The sequence below is a fragment of the Camponotus vicinus genome, unplaced genomic scaffold, assembly GCF_025532165.1.
Source record: "Camponotus vicinus isolate PSW18456_S1 unplaced genomic scaffold, iyCamVici1.0 SCAF_4, whole genome shotgun sequence".
NCBI lineage: Eukaryota > Metazoa > Arthropoda > Insecta > Hymenoptera > Formicidae > Camponotus > Camponotus vicinus.
This window is the reverse complement of record NW_028141976.1, coordinates 1,881,699-1,909,465: the sequence shown is the minus strand read 5'-3', so window position 1 is coordinate 1,909,465 and position 27,767 is coordinate 1,881,699. Positions and strand designations below refer to the sequence as shown.

The 27,767-nt window shown below is 32.5% G+C and overlaps 1 protein-coding gene, 1 long non-coding RNA gene and 1 pseudogene across 9 annotated transcripts in view; 2 read left to right on the top strand and 1 right to left on the bottom strand.

Annotated features, from left to right (window-relative positions):
* The first annotated feature begins 68 nt into the window (after positions 1–68).
* Positions 69–6,942, top strand: LOC145971210 (uncharacterized; annotated as a pseudogene). The gene is made up of 7 exons (XR_014438803.1): positions 69–2,761; positions 2,849–3,070; positions 3,208–3,321; positions 3,395–3,484; positions 3,959–4,197; positions 4,315–4,474; positions 6,287–6,942. The product of XR_014438803.1 is annotated as an uncharacterized LOC145971210 (transcript).
* A 602-nt stretch (positions 6,943–7,544) lies between these two features.
* LOC145971211 (uncharacterized) lies at positions 7,545–26,111 on the top strand. 3 transcript variants are annotated; one of them, XR_014438806.1, is made up of 5 exons: positions 7,545–7,814; positions 11,417–11,686; positions 11,822–12,501; positions 24,922–25,163; positions 25,777–26,111. It is a non-coding gene; the product is annotated as an uncharacterized LOC145971211 (long non-coding RNA). The 3 variants fall into 3 exon arrangements; XR_014438805.1 differs by lacking the exon at positions 25,777–26,111 and having other exon boundaries at positions 7,551–7,814; positions 24,922–25,285; XR_014438804.1 differs by lacking the exons at positions 24,922–25,163; positions 25,777–26,111 and having other exon boundaries at positions 7,553–7,814; positions 11,822–14,651.
* The window catches only part of LOC145971209 (rho GTPase-activating protein 20), a 266,316-nt gene continuing 247,061 nt past the window's right edge, over positions 8,513–27,767 (bottom strand). For 4 of the 5 annotated variants that reach the window (XM_083098621.1, XM_083098623.1, XM_083098624.1 and 1 more), the window contains 7 exons: positions 15,892–16,074; positions 13,607–13,762; positions 13,112–13,329; positions 12,866–12,992; positions 11,812–12,476; positions 11,423–11,724; positions 8,513–11,232 (listed from right to left, as the gene is read on the bottom strand). In XM_083098621.1, coding sequence (XP_082954747.1) covers positions 10,001–11,232; positions 11,423–11,724; positions 11,812–12,476; positions 12,866–12,992; positions 13,112–13,329; positions 13,607–13,762; positions 15,892–16,074 — 2,883 coding nt within the window. In that variant the 3' untranslated portion in view covers positions 8,513–10,000. The remainder of the gene's footprint in view (positions 11,233–11,422; positions 11,725–11,811; positions 12,477–12,865; positions 12,993–13,111; positions 13,330–13,606; positions 13,763–15,891; positions 16,075–27,767) is intronic. The other variant, XM_083098622.1, reaches the window with a different exon arrangement.

Here is a 27,767-nt window from a genome sequence, read left to right as displayed (position 1 = left end):
GGAGCGCAAGACCACCAGGTTTTGGGAGATTGCACTAGAGACTGTTATACAGAAAATAAAAAGTAAGTATGCCTAAAATTTCTACTAAATATTACAGGCGCGCAAAAGCCTGTACAGATATTTCAATAAATTTAATTAAATCTGATGATTTTGCTCAATTTTTAAATAAAAATAATGATATTAATAAAGAATTTATTACAACACCATGCATTGATGGTCACATTGAATTGGATAATGATTTCACTATTGAGATTGATAACATAGATAATAATATAGATAACAATATAGGTAATATAGATAACAATATAGCAGATAATATAGATAACAATATAGATAACAATATAGATGATATAGAAAATTTTGACTCAGATAATGATGAATCTGATAACAACAATGATTCGAATAATAAAAATACTTTGAATAACGATGAATTAATTAGTAATAAAAATTTCAATAATACAGCTAATGAATCTTCGTTAGCATCTCAATTAGCTACTTGGGCTCTGAAAAATAAAATTACTCATATTGCTCTGAATGAATTATTAGGTATTTTAAAGTCAAAACATAATGATTTGCCTTCGGATGCTCGCGTATTAATGAAAACTCCTAGAAAAATAGCTTTAAAAATTGTTGAACCAGGACATTATTTTCATTTCGGTTTAAATAATTGCGTTCAGAAACTTTTCATTTATAACTTTAAAAAATTTACAACAAGTAGAAGTTTATATAAATATTGATGACTTACCTCTTTTTAAAAGTTCAAATCAACAGTTGTGGCCAATATTATGCAGTTTAGTTGAAAATCGTTGTAAAGTAGGTATTGTAGGCATATATCACGGAGAAACAAAACCAAATGATGCAAATGTATTTCTAAAAGATTTTATCAATGAAGCTATCGATTTATCAACGCATGGTATAACAATAAATGAATCTAACTATCCTTTTAAAATTAAAGGTTTCATATGTGATACGCCTGCTAAGGCGTTTATTAAATTTACTAAAGGTCATACTGGTTATTATTCGTGTACAAAATGTCATATTGAGGGGGATTATATTAATGGTAGAGTTTGTTTTTCGAGTTTAAGAAAATTTCGTGATAGAACCGATTTTGAATTTAGATCAAAAACTCAAGAAGAACATCATGTAAATTTAAAAATTTCAGATCTTGAATTAATTAAAGATTTAAATATGATTAATGATTTTCCTGTAGAGCCAATGCATTTAATTGATCTGGGCGTTACAAGAACTTTAGTACATTTGTGGTGTTTTGGTAAACCACCAACAAAATTTTCTCATACACAAATTTCACAAATTTCTGATTTATTAATAAATCAAGTTAAAAATATTCCATTGGAATTCAATCGTAAACCGAGATCGTTACAAGAAAGTAGAAGGTGGAAGGCAACAGAATTCAGGCAATTTTTACTATACACAGGGCCTGTAGTTTTAAAATCTGTTCTCAGTCATGACATTTATCTCAATTTCATGTGTTTGAATGTTGCTGTAACTATTTTATCATCTCCTCATATTAAACATTTAGATTATGCTAATTCTCTTTTTAATTATTTTGTAAAATCTTTTATCATTTTGTATGGTAAAGACAATTGTACAATTAATATACATAATTTGTTACATGTATATGAGGATGTAAAAAAATTTAGTGTTTTACAAAATTACAGTGCCTACCCCTTCGAAAATCATATGCAAAAAATAAAAGGATATATTCGTAAAAAAGATAAACCGTTACAACAAATAATAAATCGTATACATGAAGAAAACTTCGTGGAATTAAACAAAGAAAATAAATTGAATATCGAACCCGAATTATTAAATAAACATAATAATGGCCCTTTAGATCGAAATTTATATAGAAGTCAGTGGGAAAATATAGTGTTTCCTAAATTTACTTTGAAAATAAAAGAACCAGATAATTGTTGTAGATTAAGCAATGGTGACATCATTTTAATTAAAAATATTGCTAGTATAGACAGTGAAAATGCAGTAATAATAGGAAATAAATATGAATCAATAACAGATTTTTATAATGAACTATGTAAATCTTCTGATTTAGGTATACATTTAGTGGAAAATATTAGTAAGAATCTCCAAAGGTGGAATATTAATGAAATATTGCATAAATGTGTCAGATTACAATTTAAAGATAAATTTGTTGTTTTTCCTTTACTTCACTCTTTATGATCGGATTATGATTTTATTTTTACATATTAAAAAATTTTAATTTAATATTATTTAAGTAATGTCGATTGAATTTTATATTTTATATTTAAGTAATGTTAATTCTATTTATAATATTTTGTAATTAAAATTGACAAATTATTAATAAAATATTAATATTAAATTATGAATATAAAATAATAAAAATATATTAATTATTCTTTTGTGAAATAAATTTTATTGATGGTATGATTCTACATTTATAATATTCGGAATTATTGTGATCTGGAATTATTGGGTCCATCCAGAAGTACGACCGCTCACTTCAAGGTCGTACTTCTGGATGCATCCAGTTATGTACAAATTGTTGAGAATGTGTAGAAAAATATGGCAAAAACGTGGACAATCGTCATTTTCACGGACGAAGATACCGTAGAAGCGGTTCCATCTAGTTGGTTAATTAACAATAAGTGTTATTGGCCATCGCTTCCATTTGATAAAATAACTGCAGCAATTAGAAATCACGAAGAACCAAAAACTTGTTGGCCCTCATATCCTGTTCGGATTCTAAGACATGGAACTTTCGGTAAATATATACTACTTATTATATTTTAATAAAAAAATTATTTATTGTATCTTGTTACGTTATATGTCACTTGTTATTTTGTTTCAGACAATTATTCAATAGCAAAAGAGAAATGTCGTAAAGCAGAATATTCTTCTGATATAAATTCTGATGTCAGCGGTAGATTAGCAGTGTCTAAAAGGAAAATCACAATAAAAACGTATGGCTCCTCATTTGAAGAGAGTAATTTATCGTCGTCAGACGATAATAACAATGACAACCAATTCGCCACTAAATTACCGACTCCTCCACGTATGAAACCAACAAACGGTTTGTATACATTTATCTATCTGATATATTAAAGAAATTTTATAAAAATTTTATAAATAAAATAAAACAGTAGCAATCAATTTATGAATTCAAAAATTTACATTTAAAGTTTGATCCTCAATTGTTTTTTTCTTCAGAAGACAATACTTTTATAAAAACCAAGCCGAAAAAAAAGAGCAATGATGAAGCTACTAATATTAGCACATTGTCAAATACTGAGAAATTTCGAAAGGGCACTTCAAAATCAAATGGTTTTCAAATTATTTTTATAATATATTTTCATAATAATTAACTGTGTCTAAAATATAAAATTATAATGTGTAGATTTTGATAATAACGAAGATTTGAATAGCAATGACCGGCCATTTATGAATGAATGCAAATGTTGTCCATTACATTTACAATACAATTGCGGTATGTATAGAGGATATCACTTAATTTGTACCCACTATTTACACAGTGATATTCCTCATGGAAAATCTTGTCAAAAAGTTCTGAACCATTTTTTTCTATAACATAATAAAGGAATAATTATTGAGTAAAATATAACCAAACAGCGCTGAGGTTTAGTTTAATGCGCGTCAATGAATCGCGGGTCTAATAGTGTGCGGCTCACTAACACACGCCAGGCTAAAGCTCGGCGCTATTTAACTATACTTTACTCAATAATTATTTCTTTATTGTTTTATAGAAAAAAAGGTTCAGAACTTTTTGACAAGGTTTTCCATGAGGAATATTACTATGTAAATAGTGGGCGCGAATTAAGTGACACCCGCCTGTATATTTAATCTACAGTTTATATATATTTTTTGTTAAACTTATTATCGAATTTACGTACTACGCGCGCGCATATGTTCAATAATTTATTAATAAATTCCATTTTTCTAGAGAAATATTTCAAAGAGATTATTCGTCAACAAAATATACTAAAAGCAAATATGTGGCAATACACAGATGCACTCCAGGAATTAACTACATCTATTAATAATCTCGCTGCAAATAATAATGTGAATCAAGTATAAGAAGAAATCTCCTTTTTGCAAATGTTTGATTTTCCTGCACGAACTGAAGAAGATTTAGCTCGTGTTGAGGAATATCTAAATTTAGAAAAAAATTTTAACGTTGCGGTAATTTTTTATAATATCTATTATTTTCAAATACATGCTATATTTTTTTACATTATATTACAATATTATTAGTTAAAAGTTTTAATTAATATATTATTCTTATTTTGAATTTTGCAGATGAATGAACTTTCAAAGATTGGTGGATATTCCATATATAATTTTATACAAAGAGCTTTACAGTTGGTAATAACAAATGATCTTGCAGCTACTTACAGCTGGTTAGGAAGGCGGGCAAAGAAAACATTTAATAAACTAAAAATAGCCGATTTAATAATTGGTAAATAGTTTATTAGATTATCTTTAACTTAACTTATTTAAAATCACTGTTTTAGATTGAAGATTATTGTTGAATCAATTGTAACTGACTTTTTTGTTAGTTATTTTCATTGTTGGTATTATAACTAAATATATTGTGTATTATTTGATATATACACTATAGCAGCGGTTCTTAACCTGGGGTTCGCGAACCTCTGGCGGTCCGCGATGTCCTCACAGGGGATCCGCAAAAGCTCGAAGAAATAGCGGAAAAAACACAAAGTTTACGAACTTATGTGTAATCCTCGTTGGAAAAGTAATGCAAAAACAATTACATGAAGTATATGAACCGTTTATCTCAGGCGTATATGTGCGTTTGGTCGAGCGGCACTTGGTTGCGCGCACACGGACGCATGACATAAGCCGTCCTTGATTGTGTGAGTCTGTGAGTCGCGTGTCATTTTTTTCTTGCATTACTCTTTCTGTATATGAGTAAATTTTAGCAGTAAAGACTAAAAGAAATACATGTAATAAAAATATTTTAATTCGGACAATTACAAAATAGAAAATAGATAACATTTTTAAATGTCCTAATAATTTTAATTATTGCGTTTAGACAAATAATTGGTTTATGCTGTTTTTCAACTTTAAATTAAGGTAAATGCGGATTCTTCCAGATTTTTTTTTCTAAAATGAAAATTTCTGAAAATTTATTTTCAAGAAACTTAATTTTACATTACTTAATACTTGGGAGGCTGCATGAAAATAATGTGATAAGAAGGGGTCCGCATCGTAAAAAAGGTTAAGAACCGCTGTACTATAATATATATATATATATATATATATATATATATATATCAAATTATACTTTGTATATTTAATTATATTTAGTTATAATATTTATAATTATATATGTAGTTATAACACTATTAAATTCCATTAGAGAGTTAATAATATATACAGAGTATATCATTTTTTTAATATACACAGCAAAATATCTCTTAAACAATATATTTTAGAGAAAAATATTTCAGACAAAAGTTGTAGGATTTCGAAGGAGAAAGAAGTTGTTAAGAAGGCGTTAATAATCTATTTACATAAAAAAACAAGATAATTTTATTAAAAAAAAGACTTTCAAATAACTTAGAAACTCACCCTTTAGGAAAAAATTAATAGCACTAACTTTCTTCTTCGAAATTTTACAACTTTTGTCTGAAATATTTTTATACATTGTTCAAGAGATATTTGCTGTGTAAGTTAAAATGGAACATCTTGCATATCAAATTATACTTTGTATATTTAGATATATTTTGAACTTAGTGCAGAATTTTCTGCGCTTTTATAATTATTAAATATTTTTAATTTAAATTATTATATAAGTCCGTAGTGAACCGCGTGATTTCGATGATTCATTACTGAACAATTTCATCGACTCACTTCCTTTTTTTGACTTGCTGCTCATCAATGTCAAATAACCAAAACGAAATTTCATCAGTTGGTAAGAAATTAAAGAGTTTCTATGTATCATTAAAAGAAAAAGATTTTGTTTAATCTTTAAACACTGTTAGAAATATCACGTTTCTTACTAATAACTTATTTAAAAATTAAATTTGCATTAATTATAATAATATCAAGGAATAAAAATCATACTATGAGAGACTAGACTGATCAAAACGTCAAGATAATTATCAAATAAAATAAAAAAATAAATATTAAAAAATATATAATAAATAAATATAAATAAAAATATATAACAAATAAAACAAATAATTTAGATAAATATATTATCTATGTACAATTTTCTAATTGTTAATTTGTTTTTAACATATTACAGGTTCTACTAAAAAGAGTATTCCAAACTCCACCAATAAAGATTGCGAAGAAGCGATTCAAAAATGGTTAAGAAGAGCAAAGGAACGCAGCAATAATAAAAATAAAAACCAAGGAGAAAATAACAACAATTAATTTTTTAATTTAATTATTATTGTAATATTATTATTCTTTTCAATTTTTATATATTGCTGTTCTTTCCAATTTAATATTTTTTTCTTTTAGTTTATATACTTTATAGTTTACACACACATACACGTATATATATTAGTTTATGCATTTAGTTTATAAATTTGTTTAGTTTATGAGTTTTAGTTTATAGATATTTTGATAATAAAATATTGTGATATGCAATATGTAAAACAATGTGATATATGATACTTGTAAAGTTGAAAGTATATATAAGTACCATTGTGATAAAATGTTGATATGCAAAATATATATGAATTAATACATGTGATAGTGTAAAACATATAAAGTGTAATAATGTTTATTGGCGGATATTGATTCGTTTTTTGAGGTAAAAGGAGAATAAATTATTGCATATAATAAAATGTAATAATAATTTTCACCTTTTTATCTCAGGAAACAGAGATCAGTGTTTGCCAGTGTACATACAGAATAACAATATAAATCAAAAATAAATATTCTTCCAGTTTTCTATACAATTATTATTAATTATTACCAATTATTTAATTATTTATGAATTATACATGCGTAATAATTGTCCGAAGTATGTCCAGTTAAGATTCGAATTTCGTCCATAAAAGATCCAAAATTCATCCATTTGGTCCATAATTCGTTCATTTAAGATCCAAAATTTGTTCATTAGATCCATAGTTCGTCCATTTCAGGTCCATAGTTTGTCCATAGTTTGTCCAGTAAAGACGTCTTATGGATGTCCATTGGAGTTGCAAACGGACATACAATGGACGTCCTATAGACATCTACTGTATTCGATATGGACATACAATGGATGTACACTATGTCCAGCATGTACGTTCGTCGTACGTACATAGGACGTACTTGTGCTTATTGGGATGCTTTTTAAAATAATATTTATTTATTATAATTAGAAATTATTAATAGTTATTATTTATAATAAATAATTAATTTTTTAAGTATGTCATTATACGTTTCATGTTTTCTACCGCATTCGCAATGCGAAGGTTTTAGCCGATCGTTCGTCTTATCTCGCGTCAATCACGCGCCACGCGCAAGTCGTTTGTTAGATGTCGCGTGTCGCGTTTCTGGCAACATAACTCTTGTGGTCGCGCAGTCTCCGCGGTCCGTCGCTTCGCGTCGAGTCATGTGTTGTTTGCATTCGCGTTTCTTTGAAAGTAATTTTTGGTATCGATAAATCAATAGTGAGTGAATAAGCAGTAAACTCGTTATCGTGTAATCTGTATTGTGTCAATCGAGTGTGAGACTAATAATCGAAAAAGTTTCGATGTGTCGCGCATCTCTAGCAATCATAACCGTGCAGCAGATACAACAATACATAGCATGAAGATTCGCTACGCTGCTACAAGGTGAGTGAGCAAGTGAGTAAGCAGGTGAGTGAGTGAGTGAGTGACCGAGAGAGTGTGAGTGAGAGACTGAATGAGAGAGTGTATGAGTGTTGCGTAAAAGAGAGAAAGAGAGCGAGAAAAAAAGTGCGTGCGTGTGTATGAATGTCTGTCCCTCCTACCCTCCCTCTCTCTCTTTCTCTCTCTCTCTCTCTCTTACGCACACACTCCGCCATACACACATCGCGTGTAGCAATCAGCTGATTGCAACGTCGGACGGCCAGCGATCCGGAACAACTTTTCATTATTAAAATAACGTTATTTTAAGGAACACGTATTTCTGACGTAATTCTAAGACATTTTCTTCTTTACCAAAATTTTATTTAAAGCATAATTTTGTTATAAGATAAAATAGTTAGCGACTCATGCGGTGATAATCACCCGTCGGGCGGTCAGCTGCGCCCGCGCTCGCGGGACGCCGCGCCGCTCCTGCCTGCCTTCTGTACCCGACGCGTGATTTACTAACTATTTTTGCTCATAATTCAAAAACTACGCTTCAAATCAAATTTTGGTAAAGGAAAAATTGTCTTAGAATGGTGTCAGGAATATGTCATTTTATAGACGGATCGTTTTTCAGGATCGCCCTGTATATATATATATTTGCTTTTTTTATAGTATAACATATATATATAATTTAGACAGGTATACATACCTCATGGGTGTTACATATTGTATCATAAGTTTAATTATATAAAAGAAATGACAGTTTTACAATTTAATATATACAAAAAACGAAAAGGCTAATCATAAAATAACACTCCAATGTTTCTTGTATCTGCTAAGAACATAATCGCACTATACACGCACAATGGCTTATATTTGCAAATCATATTACGATTGTCAGAAACGAAATATATTGTTGTTATTATTATTATTTATTATTAATGCTTATAGAGAAGAATCGTTTTTGCTCGAGGTAAACGCAATAACAGATTTTGTGAACACATATGTGGAAGAAAATATCTTGAAAAATGATAATTCCATTAAAATAACATTTTGTTAAAACACAGCTAAAAACATAATGCTTAGGCCAGTTTAAAAAAAGAAAAAGAGATAGAGCGCCGAAAAATATACGACTCTCATAAATTTAAAAAGTTAGTTTTCAAATTAATACCAGTTACATGAGTAAAAGATTTGACAAATCTCTTTATAAATTTATTTTCTCGAGTTTTTATATGGAATTTTATCATTGTAACTGTTTCCGCAACTGCTCCTTTAACTTTTTACGAACTTAAAATATATAAACATGTCACATATCGATAATATCGATAAGAAAGTGCATTTGATTTAGAGAATACATCTGTTAAAATCAATTTTTACAAGAATAAAAGATTCTCTGCTGGTTAAGACATTATAAAACATATTACAAAAAAATGTTACATATTTATCGATTGTTGTATCTATTAATATACTATTAATAAGACAACATCAGATTGTGTTTCCACAAAACTTTCTTGATACATTTGTAGGAAATCTTTTTAATGATACTTTTTACAAGGATTATATTTATGTAAGAAGAAAGAATTACTCATATTATCATCTTGGCGCTAATATTGTCCGTTATTTAATCTACGTTAGTTAGCTACTTAAATACGCAAATATTAATACAGTATGTACTAACATTTTCGTGAAAGCACCCTGAATCACTGAATAACAGGTCCGGATCCTCGCTTTAATTGTATGCATGTGTGTATATGAGTGTGAATATGATCATTTAAATTGAAATATTTTTTGTTTTTATACAAAAATTGATTTTTTTTAGCAAAGATGAATATCGAATAAAAGTAGTGCTGAAAGTGTGACGAGAATACGGACCAAGATCTATTATCGGCGGCACAAAGACAGCGAATTCCACTTTACCGTCTCACATGTAAAATTTATTTCGTTCATTATCGTTCTCGTTATTTCTAAGTTTGATCAAAGAAGGACGAAGTACTCGTCACTCTTATAAAAAAACCGTGAAGATGCGCTTTCAAACACCACGGCTTCTTCATTGTTCTTGATACTACGCATGTATGTGTTTCGGTTTTGGACTAGGTTCAGTCGTCGTAGAACAGATCTACGACTTAGACATTATATATGTTAAATGATAATAGACAGGGGTCTTCAATGAGGCCTACGAGGTAGCACAGATCCGCCGTTTTCTGTACTCAAACATAGCTCTCATCATCAACGACGGATCTAGCGTATCCCAGATGCCTCGTGGTGATGGGAGCGCGAGGTTGTGGCGGTGGTCGATAGGGAGGTGGTGGCGGCAGAGACCTGGATCTACCGGCCACTTTGTGCCTATCTTCGAGATTCATATGCACCGGCGGTAAATGTCTGAGCCTCGGTGGCAAAGGTGGCGGTGTGTCCGGCCATGACGTCCTTTCTTCCTGCTCGTCTTCGCTGAGATTGTCGATTATCACATTTTTATATGAATCGTTTGTATCCGCGGTTACATAAACTTCGCTCGATCGACTTCTGTCTTCGCAATAATTAATCTTGCCGTCCGACTCGCCGTTCGTTTCTTTACTTTTGCAGTATTTCAGCGCTTCCATGTATATCGCTTTCGTTCTTACATAGTCTTCGTATAGTTCGCAATCACGGACTTGGCGACGACGTTCTTTCTCCGCCATCGGTGATTCCAGACTTACGTACTGGACTTCGGAGGATTTGACTTTCTTAAACTCGTTGAAGCACTCTTTCTTCTTAAATTCATAACGATCGTTGTCTGACCGGAGCGTATCGCTGCCCCTTGTCAGATCCTGTTCTGAATCGTGAATCGACACTCGTTCGGCGCTTCGAATATCTTGCTGCGAGCTCTTGCTGTCGTAATCTTCCGGTAATATATCATACGTTACATTCAACTGCCTACTACGATAAGTCTTGCAATTCTCCACGTTCTCCTTCATCGCGTCTTGTCTGAGATACTCCCTATCGTATATATCTTTATCGCTGAATCTTTCTTTTCGGTGCTCATGCTCATCCAATTTGTTTGTTCTTGGTGTTCTCTTGAGCTGTGCTCGTAGCCAATCCTGTCGCTGAAAATTGGATTGGGGTGGATTGGAGTAACACGCATTAGCCTTTTCCTCTCGAAAGTTATGCTCCGTGCTATTCGTATGATTATGATTACCGGACGCGTAACCATTGAGCCTTTCTTCCCATCCGCATCTATACACCGGAACATAGGATTTGTTATTGGACTTTTCTTCCTTCGCGAGAGGTTTATCGTAATTACTAGACGATGAAGCGTTCGGAGCGGAATCTTCCGAACCTACGGGCGATTCCGGAATAAATAACTGGCAGTCTGACAAGGTTAAACCTGAGTCTCTTGACAGAGACATGGGATCTCTACGTGGTGCTTCCGTCAGATCTAGACTATCCAAGGATATCCCACCTGCTACATAAAAAAATTAGTTAATAATGCGAAAAGATATCATGTATTTATTGGAATCAATTTTAATTGAATATGTGAAAGTAATTCAATGTAAAATATTTATAATGTTTAACATTTTAATATTCTCTTTTATAATTATTATACATACATCCCTATATCTGACATTAATAGTGAAGTTATAATACAGACTTACAGTGAAGACTATCGGTGCTTTCCTCGGCTCCGCTATCACTACGTGTGTCTTCTCCGAGGAGTTGCGTAACGCCGGCACCGAACAAATCCTCGCAATGACGGATCAACATTTCGGTGATTGTTGGAATCGCTCTACTCTGATTCACTGACGGATTCGATGACCAAAGTAAACTCGGGCCACAACAGACGCCAAGATTGCTGGCGCACATGAGATTACGTTTCGATCGTCTTGCCACATGATGTAGCACGCAGATTAAATGCGAAAGTAACGTATAATTCGCCTTCGGAAGCCTATCCAGAATGCTGAAAATTTTTTAAATTTTATTCTTCTATTTCTCAAAAAATCGATATATTTAAATAAATTTTTTATTAATGGCTTTTTTGTAATACCTTTTCATAGTTTGAACGGGATTTGGCGTGTCCAAGCTGTCCATCCAGAGAGGAAACAAGTGAGAAGTCAAGAGAGGATCTGGTAGAGATCTTAAAAACTCCTTCAGCAAAGCAGCTACAGCTATAATTGGCGCGTCTTCTAGACAGCTGAGATCTCCTGTAGATTCGATTTGATCTCGCAACTCTCGAACAATTCGAACGTTCGCGGACTTGCGGAATATTCCCTGCGTGAACGGGCCCTTTGCGAACAGCTGCTGCAGCATCACCAGAACAGGCTTGGGCAAACCGTTTTCATCCAGCCGTGACAAATTCACGCCAAAAAGACTGGGATTCAACGACAGCGAACGCCGTAACAGACCGGTTATTTTCGATCGGTTGTTCTTCTTCGCGGGCGTTTTCATCACGGGTCTAAGGATAAAATGACACAGATCAAGGCCGCTGTTGTTGATATGTTCTAGATCGAAACCCTCATCCGCCGATAGCATGTGTCGTAGACGCGACATTTTCACGGCGAATGGTCGCTCGTGTCCTATCAATGGATACGGCGTCTCGTCCGGGAACGTTCGGGCCCACAACTGGAAGGGTCCTTGAAGATCCCACAACGGCACCGCCATATTCACACAGGTCTGCGCCGTCATCTCGGAGCCAACCATGATCGTCTTACACTGTAAAGTGTAAAATAGTACATACGTATGTATTCTTTTCTTGCTGACACAGAGAGAGATTACAAAGAGATGAATAATACGGCATGCTATGGTTGAAACTTGTTTACCGGGCGATAGACATGGTTTATCTAACGGAAATTCAATTGCGATCCTAGCGGCTTATATCTATACAATATCAATGAATTATGAATGGTGACTGAAGCAACGCCAGTACAATGCGCGGCCCGATAGTGGATAGTTGGCGACTCAAACTCGACTCTGACATCCGCGATAATAAAAGACAACTCTCTCGGAGAAAAATAGAGGTCAAATGATTCATTCCCGCGGATTCGAAGATGCGCGAAGAATGGACCGTGCGAAGGCGAGTCTGAAAAGGCAAGCGCACTTACGTAGTCGCTGTTCGTGTCATTGTCGTGGTACACGATTTGAATATTTGTATGTGGCGGCTCCTTCATACTCTCCTCTCGTACGAGATCGTTTAGACGTCCCCACCAAAGATCCCGCGCCGCAGCGGTCCTGGAAGAAGAAATTAAACCGTGATGAAAAGCGATTCTAAGTTTCTATCACTTGATGTCTTCGTCCATCATTTGGATTATCGTAGTTTTCAAAAATAAAATGAAAGTGCTTGTGCTCACATGAAAGTGGCCACGACATTTGTGGTGGGCCAGCCGAGAACGAAGCTAGTTTCCGCGGATTTGCTGGTTTCCGCCACGTCCTCTATGTGACCCGACGTGAGCCAGAGCTCGCTCATCCTCACGGTCTGCTTCAACTTGAAGTTTCCACCGCTGCGTGCTTTCGCGATCAGTAGGAGATCGGTGAAGAGGAAGAGATGCCTCTCCTGAGATTGCATGCCCTAAATTTATAATGAATTTTGAGATTTATATCTCTTGACTTTGAACAAGATCTTGATCTTTATCAATATAAAAAGAAAATTTATTCATTTTTGTTAAAAATTTTGATAAAAGATTATTTTTGTTTTTTTTAATAGTTTTAATAGTTCTTAATAGTTTTAATAGTTAATAGTTTTAATAGTTTTTAATAGTTTAATAGTTTTTAATAGTTCTCTGAAATTCACGAAAACCTATATCTTTCAATTTATAAGTAATGAAAAGAAAATCTTTTCCACGTACCGTGGTAAATTGGACTGGTGTCTCCAAGAGAAAAGTTCGAGTTGGCGATTTTGGAGATGGGGAATTATCCGGAATATCCAGAGTCTTCTGAGAGAGTCCTCTCGTTAATCTAGCTGGAGTACCGCTATTCCTTTTACGTAATATATTCTTCATTTTCTAAAAATAATAATATCAAAATTATATTAAAATTCCCACGACTAATAACGAGATTAATTATTTTCGGAAAAGAGTCAAAACTTTAACATAATATATTGACATTAAAGTACATTTTTAATGTATTTTTATCACAAAGAAAGATACATAATAACATATAAAAAAATTCGCGAAAATAAAAGAGAGAAAAAAGCAACTTTCAAAAGTGAAACGTACTATTTGAATAACGAAATCTCGACTCGAGAAGATCATCTCTAAGATCTTAAGACTCTTCCTGTAACGACTCGACTAGAGTATTTCGCAGGACTTAGACTAATTTTGCTGTCACATTTAATCACGTCATGTATATATGCCACACGTTACACGTGCAGAGGATTAACAGTTACGCCCGAAAAATGTCACTACCAAATTTGGTGGGCAAGCGATTTTTTCTTTCTCTCTTCAAGATGTGTTAAAGACGAAAGCACGAGTATTCTCACGGCAGATAGAGCAAGCTGATTAACATATGCCTTATTAAATTTTCTACGTCTGTCTCAACATCCTCTATTCTTCGTTTCATTCTTTTCGATTATGAAATCATTTCTAGTGTGATCTCGCTGGCGATCACTCACCTTCACACGTCTCATTGTATTGCGTTATTATAACACGTTAAACCTAAACTAGACACGGCATGTCTTAACATATCCAACGCGTCAGATAGATTATTCGCTATTATTGTCATTACGTTAGAAAGCATCGTCCGAGAGTTTTAAGACTTTCGAACGATATTTTTTTAAATAGGTATAAATGTAGGATAATTTTTTAAATAGGAGTAAAAATGTAAATAAATGCGTGAATATAAAAATGCATACATCGTAAATAATTTTAGACATTATATATATAATGTGAATATAATATTACTTAATAATTTAATAAATATAATATTAATAAATAAATAAATTAATTAATAATAAATAAATAATAAATAATAAATAATAAAAATAATAAATAAATAAATAAATAAATAAATATATATATATTGAAATATCTCTAATTCTCTATTTCATATTATATACAATTGAAGAAATATTCAGATATGGAAAAAAATTCTCTCTCTCCCTCTCTCTCTTTCTCTCATATAAATTATTGATCAAATATAAAAATAAAGTTTCTTAAACTTTTTCTCTAATAAAAATCTTATCTATAAGAAATGTTTTTATTTTTATTTTTTACAGTATAAACTTTCGTTGCATCCCATTATGATATGAAAAGAGCACGGCGCGCTTTCTACATAATAATATAAATATCATCCTATTGTTGATCCAACCGGCGCTTCCAGCCTCTCTCGCGATGACAGTTTCTATTTTTTCGCGGGTGCAGAAAGCGAGTATTCTATTGAACGATCCGCGTCAATTTCACCGGTCGAGTGAGAATAGCGGGGAGAAAATATCGGCATGCTTGTGCATCCGGATGATGATATACGCTGCTAACAAACGTGGGAAGGAAGTGCGTATATACGCATTCTAACTGCCACGTTAGCGACACGCGAGACGATGCACTTTCCACGGACGCAGAAAAACTAGATGCATCTAAACGACCGTGAGAAAGGTTGAATCGCGACGTATTGTGCGTAATACCGTTTGTTAGCAGTCGCTGCCTTGTTCATACTTTTCTACCGAGAAGATTAGAATGCCTTGTAGAAAGATGATAATTTTTATTATCGGCACGAAACTACGAATCGTCTTTCTTCGATAAAAATTAACAGGATTGGAATATCATGTCAAATTTATATATATTATTTTTAAGTGTGTGAATTCTATATAGATAGGAATAATAAAATCTCTCTAGGTGTATTTCATTTAAAGGATTACTTTCGTTACACATGAGCTTGTAATTAAATAATATGAAAAATAAATTTAAATTTGAAAATTATTACAACTGAACCTTGTGGCTATTTCTTTCAATTGTTAAAAATATATATATTTTATTACTTATACTTATTTGGGAATTTTCTATAGAAATATGCATAGTAATTATTGTGCGATTAATATGATTAAAATTGGAGTAGAAAACTTAATGTGATTAAAATTGGAATAGATAACGGAAAATAAAAATAAAAATCAAATTTTCGTATTATAATAAGAAGATCATACCATGGTGACGACATCTCGCTCGTGTAATCGCAAGTTATCGCCGGGAAACAATTCCTGGATACGATGAAGATCACCCTCTAATTGACCACGGTGCAAAACCGTCCCGCTGTCAATGCATTCGTTATCTATCAAAGTCCTCGCTTCCTGTCCCAAGTACCTCTCGTAGTCGGCAAGCCTCTGCACCTGCGCAAATAAAATATGCGTTGTAAAAATTACGATATCGTAGAAAAACCATGACAAGTCGATGCGTTACATATCCACCTCTCTTAGGAAATCTTTTTACGACGTAATAAAGTACAGGGAATAGAATCGTTCGACTTTTCGCTATTGCATAGGCAGCTTTTGCATAACTCTCCGATAATTTTCGCTAAATCGCCTACTCGAGAAGCGGCATTTCCAAAGGCATTACGAAAGCAGGAAAAGGAAGCGTCGCGATGAAGTCACGCGACTTTTCTTAATATCGATTTTACGCTAGACAGCGCATGCAATCATCTCTCTGATGATCGCCGCCGAACACGGAAATAAAAAAGAAACGTCGAGACCGGATCGAGCACGGTTTCGGAAATGCACTCTGCGATTTGTCTCTTCTCGCTACAACGAGCGCGATAATTGTCTCTCTTTCTGGCATTTATGTGTGTTATGTAAATTGTCAATGTGTCATTTGATGTACATGGTTGTATTCCTGTGTTTAGCCAATGATTATTCATAGAATACGAATCGCGTTGCAACGTATCTATTGAAATGTTTCAGCAGATTTATATCACAATCGGTAGTAACGTAAAGTATAAATATATCTGCGTTATCAATAATATACTGTTTGATGAGAATAAAAATTAAAAATTATTCAATATTTTAGTAATCGATATTTAACCGTATTTAACTGATTGCTAATTATATCATATATTTTTATTTACTTTGTATAAAATTCATTATCAGAAAAATACAAATATATCAATTTTAATATCTCGTCGACGTTAAATATTTTCAATAATAAATCAATAATATTTATCATTTATAATATATTTGTCGCGCAATTTCTCACAGTATTTCCTACAATAACTTGAATAATTCGCTACATCGTTGGTCTCAAAACAGTCATATAATATCGAAATACAAAAAAAAATAGAATTTATATAATATATACATATATATAATTTATTCATACGACCCATAAAAAAGTTGTTGTTACGAATTATTCATTTCACAAGATCACATTTCACAAGATTATTATTGTGAATACTTTTTGTACGCGGACAAATTTTGTGGCTTTAATAACAAATCAACCATCGTGTATTCTATGACATTAGGTCTGTCAAAATTTATCGGTGATACTTGATTATCCTGACTGATGATCGCTCGCTATGAATGGCCGATTCGTTTCCTAATTATCATAACGTGGCAGGTACATAGTTACTGCGCTCAAGAAAATGTGCACAAGTAGGCGGCCGTTGATGGCTCTTAAACATGTTCTGAATTAATTCGCAGTTACCGCAAAACATCGCCGCTGGCGAAATTCGCCCCCACTGCCATCTCGTAAAATCACAAGATGACATTTCTCGAGGATGTGCAGTTATTTCGCGATATATTTCGCCTCGGTATTAAACGCTATTTCAGTATTAATTAAAAAGCAACTTGTGGCGAAATAATGTTAAGCACTAGAAATGAAATTTGGAGAAAGTTTGAGAGAAATGTATAAATAGAATATAGCAAGGTTTGTGAAATAAATTTCATTTTTTGACGTAATAATTCACATATAATATAATTTTCGATATTAGTAAGAAAATTGCATTTTATTTTACAGACAATAAAAATTAAAAGATGATTGTCTCAATCTTCTCGAGAGACAAATAGCAAATATGTAATATCCTTTAAGGATATTTACTTCAAATACTTATACATGCATTATGGATACTCCTAATTTTATAATAAATGCCGTTGTACATTGTTCATTATCGTTGCAGCATTTTCTCTTTCGCATGTAATTTTCATAGTTTGATGTTCAGGTGAGATACTAGTTGTTATCGACATTCTCTCGAACGTGCAACTAGGTGTAATAGGGAATTTAGCGTAGTCTTTCTCGCCTCTCTCGTTTTCTTTCGTTCCTTTTCCCATCGGTATTGTTTAGAATCTCGCCACGTATGCGTATTTTTACACCGACACCGTTTCCCCTTTTCGCACACTTTCACCACATGTCACGTCGAGATTATATTGCTAGAACAGGCTTGGCATAATTCTAGATAATAGATAATCGATCATCGATATCGATCGAGAGCTTTATAAGAAACTTGAGAAAAATTATTTACTTATTTCTGAGAGAATTTATATCATTACTTTAATCATTCAAAATTAAAATATCAAAATTAAATAAAATAAATCATTATATGCGATCACTGTTCAAACCTGCGGGAATTGTAAATGTTTTATGCGAAGAGGAATTTTATGAGAATTCGGAGAATTATAGGGGAAGAAGTAGCCACCCTACACGAAGAGATCTTCATTAATGCCAAAGGCGGCGAATTGAGGTTCCGTTGCGCATATTAAAGGCTACACAAAAACACTATCGCAAAATCTCTCGAGACAAGGATATAGAAATGTAAGGAAACCGAAACAGATGGGGAAGATAATTCATTCGTTCCAGAAGCCGTGCGATTTCAGCGAATGTGATCCTGCCGGAAGCAGGGGTGAATTTTTGCGAATATCATGTACTAAATATGTATACTCCTCCTTCTTCATTCAATATTGATAAATATCAATATAAATTTAGATAATTAAACTAGGTAGCTTAGTTTAATGCGTTTTTTCGACTCATTTTTATTACTTTTATTATTATTATTATTATTATATATTATTTTATTATTATTATTATTATATTATTATTGTATTATATTATTATATGTATTATTATTATATATATTATTTTATTATTATTATTATTATTGTTAGATTAATAGTTAGATATTCCGAGTTCTTTTTGTTTTTCTTGAGAAAATTTATTTTATTTCAGAATAAACATTAATAGATTTGGATGACATTAAAATTATCTATTCAAAAAACAGTGTAAAATACAACAATGCAATGCATTTTTCACATATAATCATCATATTTATCACTAGTGTTCAAAGTACTTTCTCTATTTGTCAAACTAATAAATGCTTCCAGAAATATTCAGCTTTTACATGAATATTGAATTTTGAAACATTCTATTTAAAAAAATGCGTACATTTCAAGATGTTCAGCCTTTAAAGAAAGGTATATAAAAAAGAATATTTCGAGAATCTTTTTGCATGAGAAGAAAGAAAATATTTGCCATTGACGAATTAAAAGAACGTTATACACAGCACGTATCTCTATACAATTCTTTCAGTCGTTGTCATCAATTATATCATACTTCTTTCTAAATCTCTTCCGCTTTCTTTAGAGGCTCTCGAAGCCTTGTCTCATTCGCATGTATCATAGATTGTCGATTTCTCTCCTCTAGACAGCAAACACGAAATATTAATTCGTCACGACTTATTATGCCCACTCGCGGTCGATGAATCTGTCCGACCGAGTATATAATCGTTTCTCCGGCAACGATCAATCATTTAATCAGTCATTGAGGGAAAGAGAGAGAAAGCATATACCGAATGCGTTGAATGATGACGAAGAGGATCTGAGGATGCGTGACCGGCTGTCTGTCCTTTTTGCTCGCTTTATACGCGAACGTCAATGAAGGTGCACGCTCCATCGGACGATTTGAATATCGTCGCGGCGCGTATATCCGATTCTATAAATGTGGCTGGTCATACCTGTATCCGCTTTTTTTCGGACGCATACAGGCATACCTAAAAAAATATACATACCGTTAGCATTGACAGAGAGCGACCTCGCGACGAGACGAGTACCTCGGGCGCGTTATTTACCTCAGCAGCGGGTATGGTTACATCTCACGTGTCTGCAATATCGCGCGAAATCTTTCAGAGCTTCCTCACAGGATTCTTCCCTGACGCGTTATGCACGTGCAACGGTAAATCGTGAAACAAAATTCCACTGTGACAGAAGCGCGCTATTCTTCCGAACCCGAGAGCTACCATACGTGGAATGCACGTGGAGGAAGTGAGAGAACGGTAAGTCTTTATACATATATGGCGAGTGGCAGAAACTCTTCGAAAAGAATTTTCAAGGAGATGCATTATATGAAAACTGCATTTTAAGTGCGATTTTAAAACTTTGAGCAATTTTTGCAACGAAAATTATTGAATTAAATTATTGAATTATTGAATTAAATTAATATCAAGATTCGAATTTTTAGTATGAGAAAATTATTCAGATCTTTATCATACTATCATATGATATTTTTTGTTACCGATATATAGCATCATCAATACTAAAGAATATTTAATATATGTAGAAAACGAAATCCTTAAGCATCCTTATTATATACAGGATGTTTCTTAATAAATGCGAAAAATTTTAGGAGATGATTATCGAAAATTAAGGGGGGTTTTTCATATAAATATATACTTCTACATTTTTTTTATTTTTTTCTAAAATTTAAAACAAGTTAAAGAAATGAAATTAGATGGATATTTTCTATTAATAAAAAGGTTATTTATTAATATTTTTTCAGCCTCTCGTATTGTTATAAGGAGATGAAACTAGCAACCTCTATTCAATTTTTCAGAACTTTTTAATATTTATATGAAAAACCTCCCTTGATTTTCGACAAATAATCATCTCCTAAAATTTTTCGCACTTATTAAGAAACACCCTGTATAAAAGAAATTCTTATATTCAATAATCTGCTAATCGTGCTAAATCATTTTTTATTATATCGCATCAATAGCATTATAAAATGCAGAATGGCATAATGCAAAACTTATACAAACTTATAAATTTTCAATAAATTAAAATTAAAATATTAAAAAATGATAATATATGTAGTTTGTAGTATCAATCTTTTTAAATAAGAATTTTTTATAATAATAATTTAATTCATAATTAAAACAATAGAAAAAATGTAGCATTTGAAAAAAGTGATTATCATCTGATATTAAAATTAACAAAATCGATATGTCGATGTATCTTGATTTAAAAACAATTTTAAAAGTCGGATAATAAATCATTTTTTCAAAATGCTGTATATTTTATAGTTTCGATTACGAACTAAATTATTATCACTACAAGCTGCAAAATGCTAATTTTTCGCATTGAAAACGAAGTTGATTAAAAGTAGCATAGGTTGACGCAAGACTCGCAGAGCATTCGGAATGCAACTTTTCCATTGGTATCTCGATATTACGAGAGCGCGTGCATTGGCATGTCAATATAGGGTGTCCCACAAAAGTTTTCTAACAATAACTTATTCTATCGATTCGCGTTCTCGGGTATTCTTTCATAATGAAAATCATATTCAAAATTTAATCAACAGAGAAATATTTGCAATCGAGAGATTTATTAAAGAACTACCGTAAATCGGGAGAATAAATCTGGTTTTTTTTTCTTAACGGGAGAACCGCGTATTAGAGATGGTGATAAATAGGTGTGTAAGATTAAACGCTGTCCCGGCAATGATAGCCTCTCGTGTGCTGGTCACGAGACACCCTGTATATGTATATACGCGGGACAAATTACTGCGGCATGACGCAACGTCGAGAACACCTGTCTCGATGTTACAAAACCCGCTTCCTGGGGCAGCGTTTCACGCAAGTACACGAGCAGCGTGCCTAGACGTGGAGCCACGAGCAAAGGTTCGCCGCTTCATGGCTCGGAATATTGATACTCTCGTCCTAGGAGAAATTGATATATCGGTGCATGCAAATGAACCGAGGATGAAGCGAAGCGCGAGGTAGAAAAACCGATGAGCCATGTCGAGAGGAAGCTGCCGCGTCGATGTGCTCGGAAATTTCAGATATCTCGTTATTTTTTTTTCTTTTCAACAAGAATCTCGACGGGATTTGTGATGTGAATACAAATAATCTGTCAGAATATTAGATAACATCGCATAGCGAATAAGTTATACAGATCGAGAAATAATATGCATATAACATACAGAATTAATAGCTCATTTTTTTAGAGTTTTTAGGTTCCCACAGATATAATTTGCAATATTTTATAATACTTCAGATTTTCAATAATATTGTAATTCACTTAAATCTCGGATAATTAACTTGAAATACCAAGTTTCTAAATACATATTTCTTTAGTTTTCTTCACTGAAAAAAATTCTGGGTAAATCTATGAGACGCATTTTTTGAAATATTTAATTTTTATCATCAAGTATAATAATAATAAAATATTAAATAATAGTTATAAACATTTTCAAAAAATAGTTATAAATATTTTACGTTTAGTTGAATTCACTAAATATTAAAAATAATTAAATAATTTCGTCTTAATCACCTATACATTTAATTTTATTTCACTACAGCAGTGGGTAACATTTATCAAGTTTGTATTATTATAATCAATTATAAGCAATCCTTTTTTTCAGTAATTTAGTTATGTGAATTATTTAAAAAATTTAATTATTTAAAAGATAAAATATAATTTCTATTGGCTCTCTTGTTGAATCTCGAGGTGTATGTTTTGTACGTCTGTAGTTGGACAGCACTGCGAACGAAGTGAGAAGAACGCGGTATGTGCAGTCTAGCGAAGCGGATTACGAAATGGCATTCACAGAGTATTCCGCGATCGATGATAATAATTCCATTCTGTCTTGTCGTCTGCCCACATTTTACCTTTCGCCGTCTTGGTATTATTATAAGAATTCCCCCCAGCGAATCCTACAAAACGGAGTTTCCTTATATCGCTGAATGCCTATCGCTTTATTCCGCTTATTGCCCAGAATTATCTCTCTAAATTGCCATAATTTCGACGTGATTGTAAGCGTCATAGAAGCGAGACGTCTCTCTTTCTATTTAGATTAGCGAACTTTCCTTTTTCGCACCGTTGGTGCCAATACATGACAACAGCTGCGATGATATTATCGCTAAGGCAAACATGACAGTGATAAATCGGCTTCTTTGTGCGATCATTGAGAGCTGAAATGACTTCTCGCGCTCGTTGCCGAAAGGTGGAAGGCTTCATTATACTAGAAGAAAGTAACGTAAAGATAATAGCCATGCCTTTGCAATTTTCGTGTCATGTGTGACAGTCGTTATACTAGGTAATATAATGCATCGTGATCATTATCGATTCGAAATGCAAATAATCCATCTTGCTCTTGAAAGACAACTACTTGCTATGAGACTTTCCTCTAGATAAAATCTTTGTGGGAGATTTTTTCTTGGAAAGATAGAAGTAAATTTTTTCCTGGTGGAATATTAATAACTGCAATAATTAGAGAAATTAAATAAAAATTAAGTAGAAATCACATTTTTTTATTATTGAAAATTAAATGAGTTTTGATTGAGGAGTAAGACTTGTATAATAAAAAGATAATGAAGCGGTTTTCTGTTAATTTCGTAAAGTACTTGTAGTACTTGTTAGAAAATTTTTTAAAATAACCATTTGCGCTCTCTCTCGTGTTATATTTTGCCGATGTGCGATATTTGAAAAATCTTCGAAGGATGTGTGCATCATGATACGATGGAAATATTCAAAGTGGTGGCTTTAGTGCCGAGCCTTGGCTTAGATTCCAAGCTTGTCGCGTGCACAAACTTGTGTTCAGTGAAGCAGAACGAAAATGAGACTTTATTCTCCATGATCTCCTTAGTTCATAATATATACCGATGACGAGACTCGCATACCTGTTAGCTTGTATGACGGACATAAATAGTTTCGCATTCACGTGCTTAATGAGTTACATCGAAAAACCCTTTCAACAAATTAGATAAAATTTCATATAAATGAAGATTTCTTATAAGTGTAAAAATATCACAAGATTGTCGAACAGTCTCACTTCAGACTTAGTTTTTTTTCAACATCCAGTTAGATCTAAACAATTTACATTTTATACAATTATAATTTATTATTTATTTTTTATTTATTTTTTGTTTTAATTTATTATTTATTTATTATTTATTTTTTGTTTTAATTTATTATTTATTTTTTATTTATTTCCTCATTTATTGCCGAATTAATGGCATTCAATGATGAAAGGTAAAAAGATATTCTATTAACATTATTATTATTATTACATGTCCATTCAACATTCTATATTGCTTTATGTTTGCAAACATCAGATAAAAAAATTCCAGCATGTCTATTTAAGCCTCACGCGACTATTATTCAGGGTAAAAGATGGAGAAGATTATTATTAAACTGGAGATTAGCGATCGATTGCGCGTTTAAGTACCGTGTACAAATTATAATTTCAATTTATTCAAGTTATTCAGGCACGCATTGTGAAATCTTCTCTAAATCGCGCGGAGCAACATTGCAGATAGGCATCTGAAAAAAGATTCGTCTCTGCAATCGGCATTCCGTCATCTAGGTGAGCGGAATCGCGATTTCTTGATCGTATCTCTGTTGAGAATTACTGAGAAATGCCGCTAAATATCGAAGATGTGCGTAAGACCGGTCGACCGCAAAAGGCGATTAGGCCATTTGTTTCTTTCAACAGATTCGGAATGCATTGAGGTTTCGACAACCTGCAGCCTGAGCGGTCATTACAGCTGCTCGATTATGTATACGATGCGTACAAAGAGGTGGAATCTGAATAAAAGAATATTCAACAATTAATTTACCGTTAGCAATTTACGAGATTGTAAAAGGAGGATTTAACTTTAATAATTTGCAAGAGTTATTCTCGTCACATTAAAGAACATATCGAAAAAAATAAATAGACTGTGATAACGTTTAATACATTTTCAAAAGGAAATAAATGATAAATAAAATAAATAAATATATATAATATATAAATCTCTTCCTATTGAAATTCAATATTTTCTTAACGAGCAAGAAATTAAATTGTTAATATATATGTAATTTTAAAATTGTTAATATATATATAATTTTATAATTTTTTATATAATTTATATAATTTTATACAATTTTTTAAGTAATATTTTAAATTATATATAATTTCTAAAATTTTTTTTATCGAAGTAACGTTGCTAAAGATCATCTTTGTCGCAACTGAGAGAGTTAACGAGACGAGAGAAGGAAAGGAAAGTGCGGAGAGACCGACGGCCAAGAGGAATCAGCGCCGATGAAAGGAAGGAATTTGGTGAATGGGAGTGCCTTGCGACTCGTTTTTCCACTACAATGGCGCACATATGCGGCAATCACGCATACGAGAGAACGAGAATTCCTGAGATCGTGGCCGACAGACCAATCACATTTCCGAGGTAATCGAAAAAGATGCATGCCGAGAAGATTCGCCATTAGTAACTTTTCGCGTAATTTCCAAATCAATTTCGAAGAATTTAGACAGCTTTATTGAAAAAATAGAAATACCTAAGAAGTTATATTTGTCCGTATATATAAAATTAAATTTTCTTATGATATATTTTAAATTTTATATTCTATACTTATTTATTTTATATATATTTATTATCTATATTTATTTAAAATTTTATCTATATGTGTATTCTTATATTAATACATTCATATAATAATTTAAATCTCTTTCTCTCTCTTTCTCTCTCTACATTTTTTAAATTTAAAATATTTTAAAAATCTCATGTGATATTTAATATAAATATAATTTAAATTACGAACATATTGAAATTTTTCGAACATATGTATATTCTTTCTTCTACAAAAAAAATATCAAAATTATTTATAATTATATTTTATAATTATTTATATTTATATTTATTAATTATTTATATTTATAATTATTAATTATTAATTAGTTATATTTATATTTATAATTATTTATATTTTGGTATATCTTTAAATATTTTTCGCATACCGAGATAAATCATTCCCACCGATCGTTGCCCAAAATTGACTTAGAATGGAATTAAGTATGCATCGGAGTATCTCGTCATCGTATGCGTTATTGGGCGGATACACGCGAAGCGGAGGCGACAAACTTCTCCGACGACAAAACGATATCGTCGAATGCATAATGAGGCCTGACGTCATTGTTCGGAAAGGTACAAGCCTCCCCGATGGGAAGCCAAATATGCCACCCACGGATTTTGATCGCGCACAACAGTTCCCCTTGATGCGTCTTGCTACTTTTGAATTATCATTTTTGTCGAATATTATTCGTACGACACGCATAACAAATCGTGTATGCTATGCGGTTTAAGAATGCTTAATGTCGGATATTCGCGTCATTTATCATCAAATTTTTTTCCATATAAATATATGGAATTCGCAATAAAATAGATATTTTCGAAAAAATTCTAAGTGTTCATAAATTTATATCCTATATTCATGGAGCGATAGTGAAATAACTCTACAAAATGTAAGAAACCTTTTTAAAATTCCATTTATGCAGAACTGTTTCTTCATTTGGTCACAATTTGACGATTGACTCGTAATGATCGTCATTTTCGAAAGATACGCTTGCGAAAGACGAAACCGGGATACCCCACATAAACAGTATCTTTAATCGCCCACACATTCAAGTGCGTAGCTTCGCCTTTTTATGACGTCGCCAAAGTCCGACTCTTTCTTCCGAGGACCAAAGAATCTCACAATTAGCACAATCCAGCGAGGAGAAAAATTCGAGATGGAGAAAAAAAAGCGCACGCCGGTTCGAAGCGAAATTCGAAGTTATCCGGCGCGGATTCGCGATAGGGAACAAACGCAGGGAGAGAAGAGGAAAGTGGGTGTCCTTGAAACGTGGTAGTTAACCGCCACACCATCAGCGAGAACGAAACATCACCTATCTCATCGAAAGTGAGGATGCACCAAGAGATGCACACACGCGCCTTCTTCTCTCTAAATTTCTTAGAGTGAAAATGCACTCGAAAAATTGAGTGACTGGTCAAGTCACTCTAGTTAGAGTGATTTTTCACTCATAGGAGTGAATTCTTCTCACTTTTTGTTGTAGAGTAAAAAATTCACTCTGCAAAATAGAGTAAATATGTATACTCTATTTTGTAGAGTGAATATTTTCACTCTATGTAGCATTTTCACTCTATATAGAGTGAAAATTTTCACTCATGAAGAGTGAATAAAGCGCATGTGAAACGCGCATGAGTCCGCCATTAGCAACACTGTCGTATCGTTGTCTCGCGACGTTACCAACTCGTCGCACGTGTACTTGGTATACAAGACATATTAAAGTAACTTCTTAGGGATATATCTTTTTATTTTAACATATTTCGAAATGTAAACATATTTTTGTGTGTGTAACGTTAAATATATTTATATAGCTGTGACAAGAAAAAAGGAGGTTAATCGGCTTTTACACCGACAATGAGATAACATGCTGTGTGCGATGTTCAGCTTCGATTAATTCAAGTAAAAAGCAATGATTGCTTCTCATTTCAACTAATCGAAGCTTCACGTCATATACGTAACGTGTTATCTTATTATTAGTAAAAGACGGCTTAGAATCTCACTTCCTAAGAGTGAATCTGTTCACTTGTAATTGAGTGAAAAATAACTTGACGAAAGTGATGACTCCACTCTGATTGAGTGAATTATTCACTTCAAACCGAGTGACACATTCACTTTACGTTCAGAGTTAAACAGTTCACTTTTGTGAAAAGTGAATGTTCACTAATTACGAGTGGCAGTATTTTCACTATCACTTGGAGTGAATATTCACTCGTTTGGAGTTAGATTTCACTCTAAGAAATTTAGAGAGCACGATAACGTATTTTTTTTTCTTGAAAACTACTGATTTTATGAAAAAAATAAAAGAAATAAAAAAGTTTTTAAATAAATCAAACTTAATGAATATTAATGAATATTTAATGAATATTTTTAGATGATCATATTCCGGCCCATTAAAAAGATTGCTAGTTTCATCCCCTTATAACAAT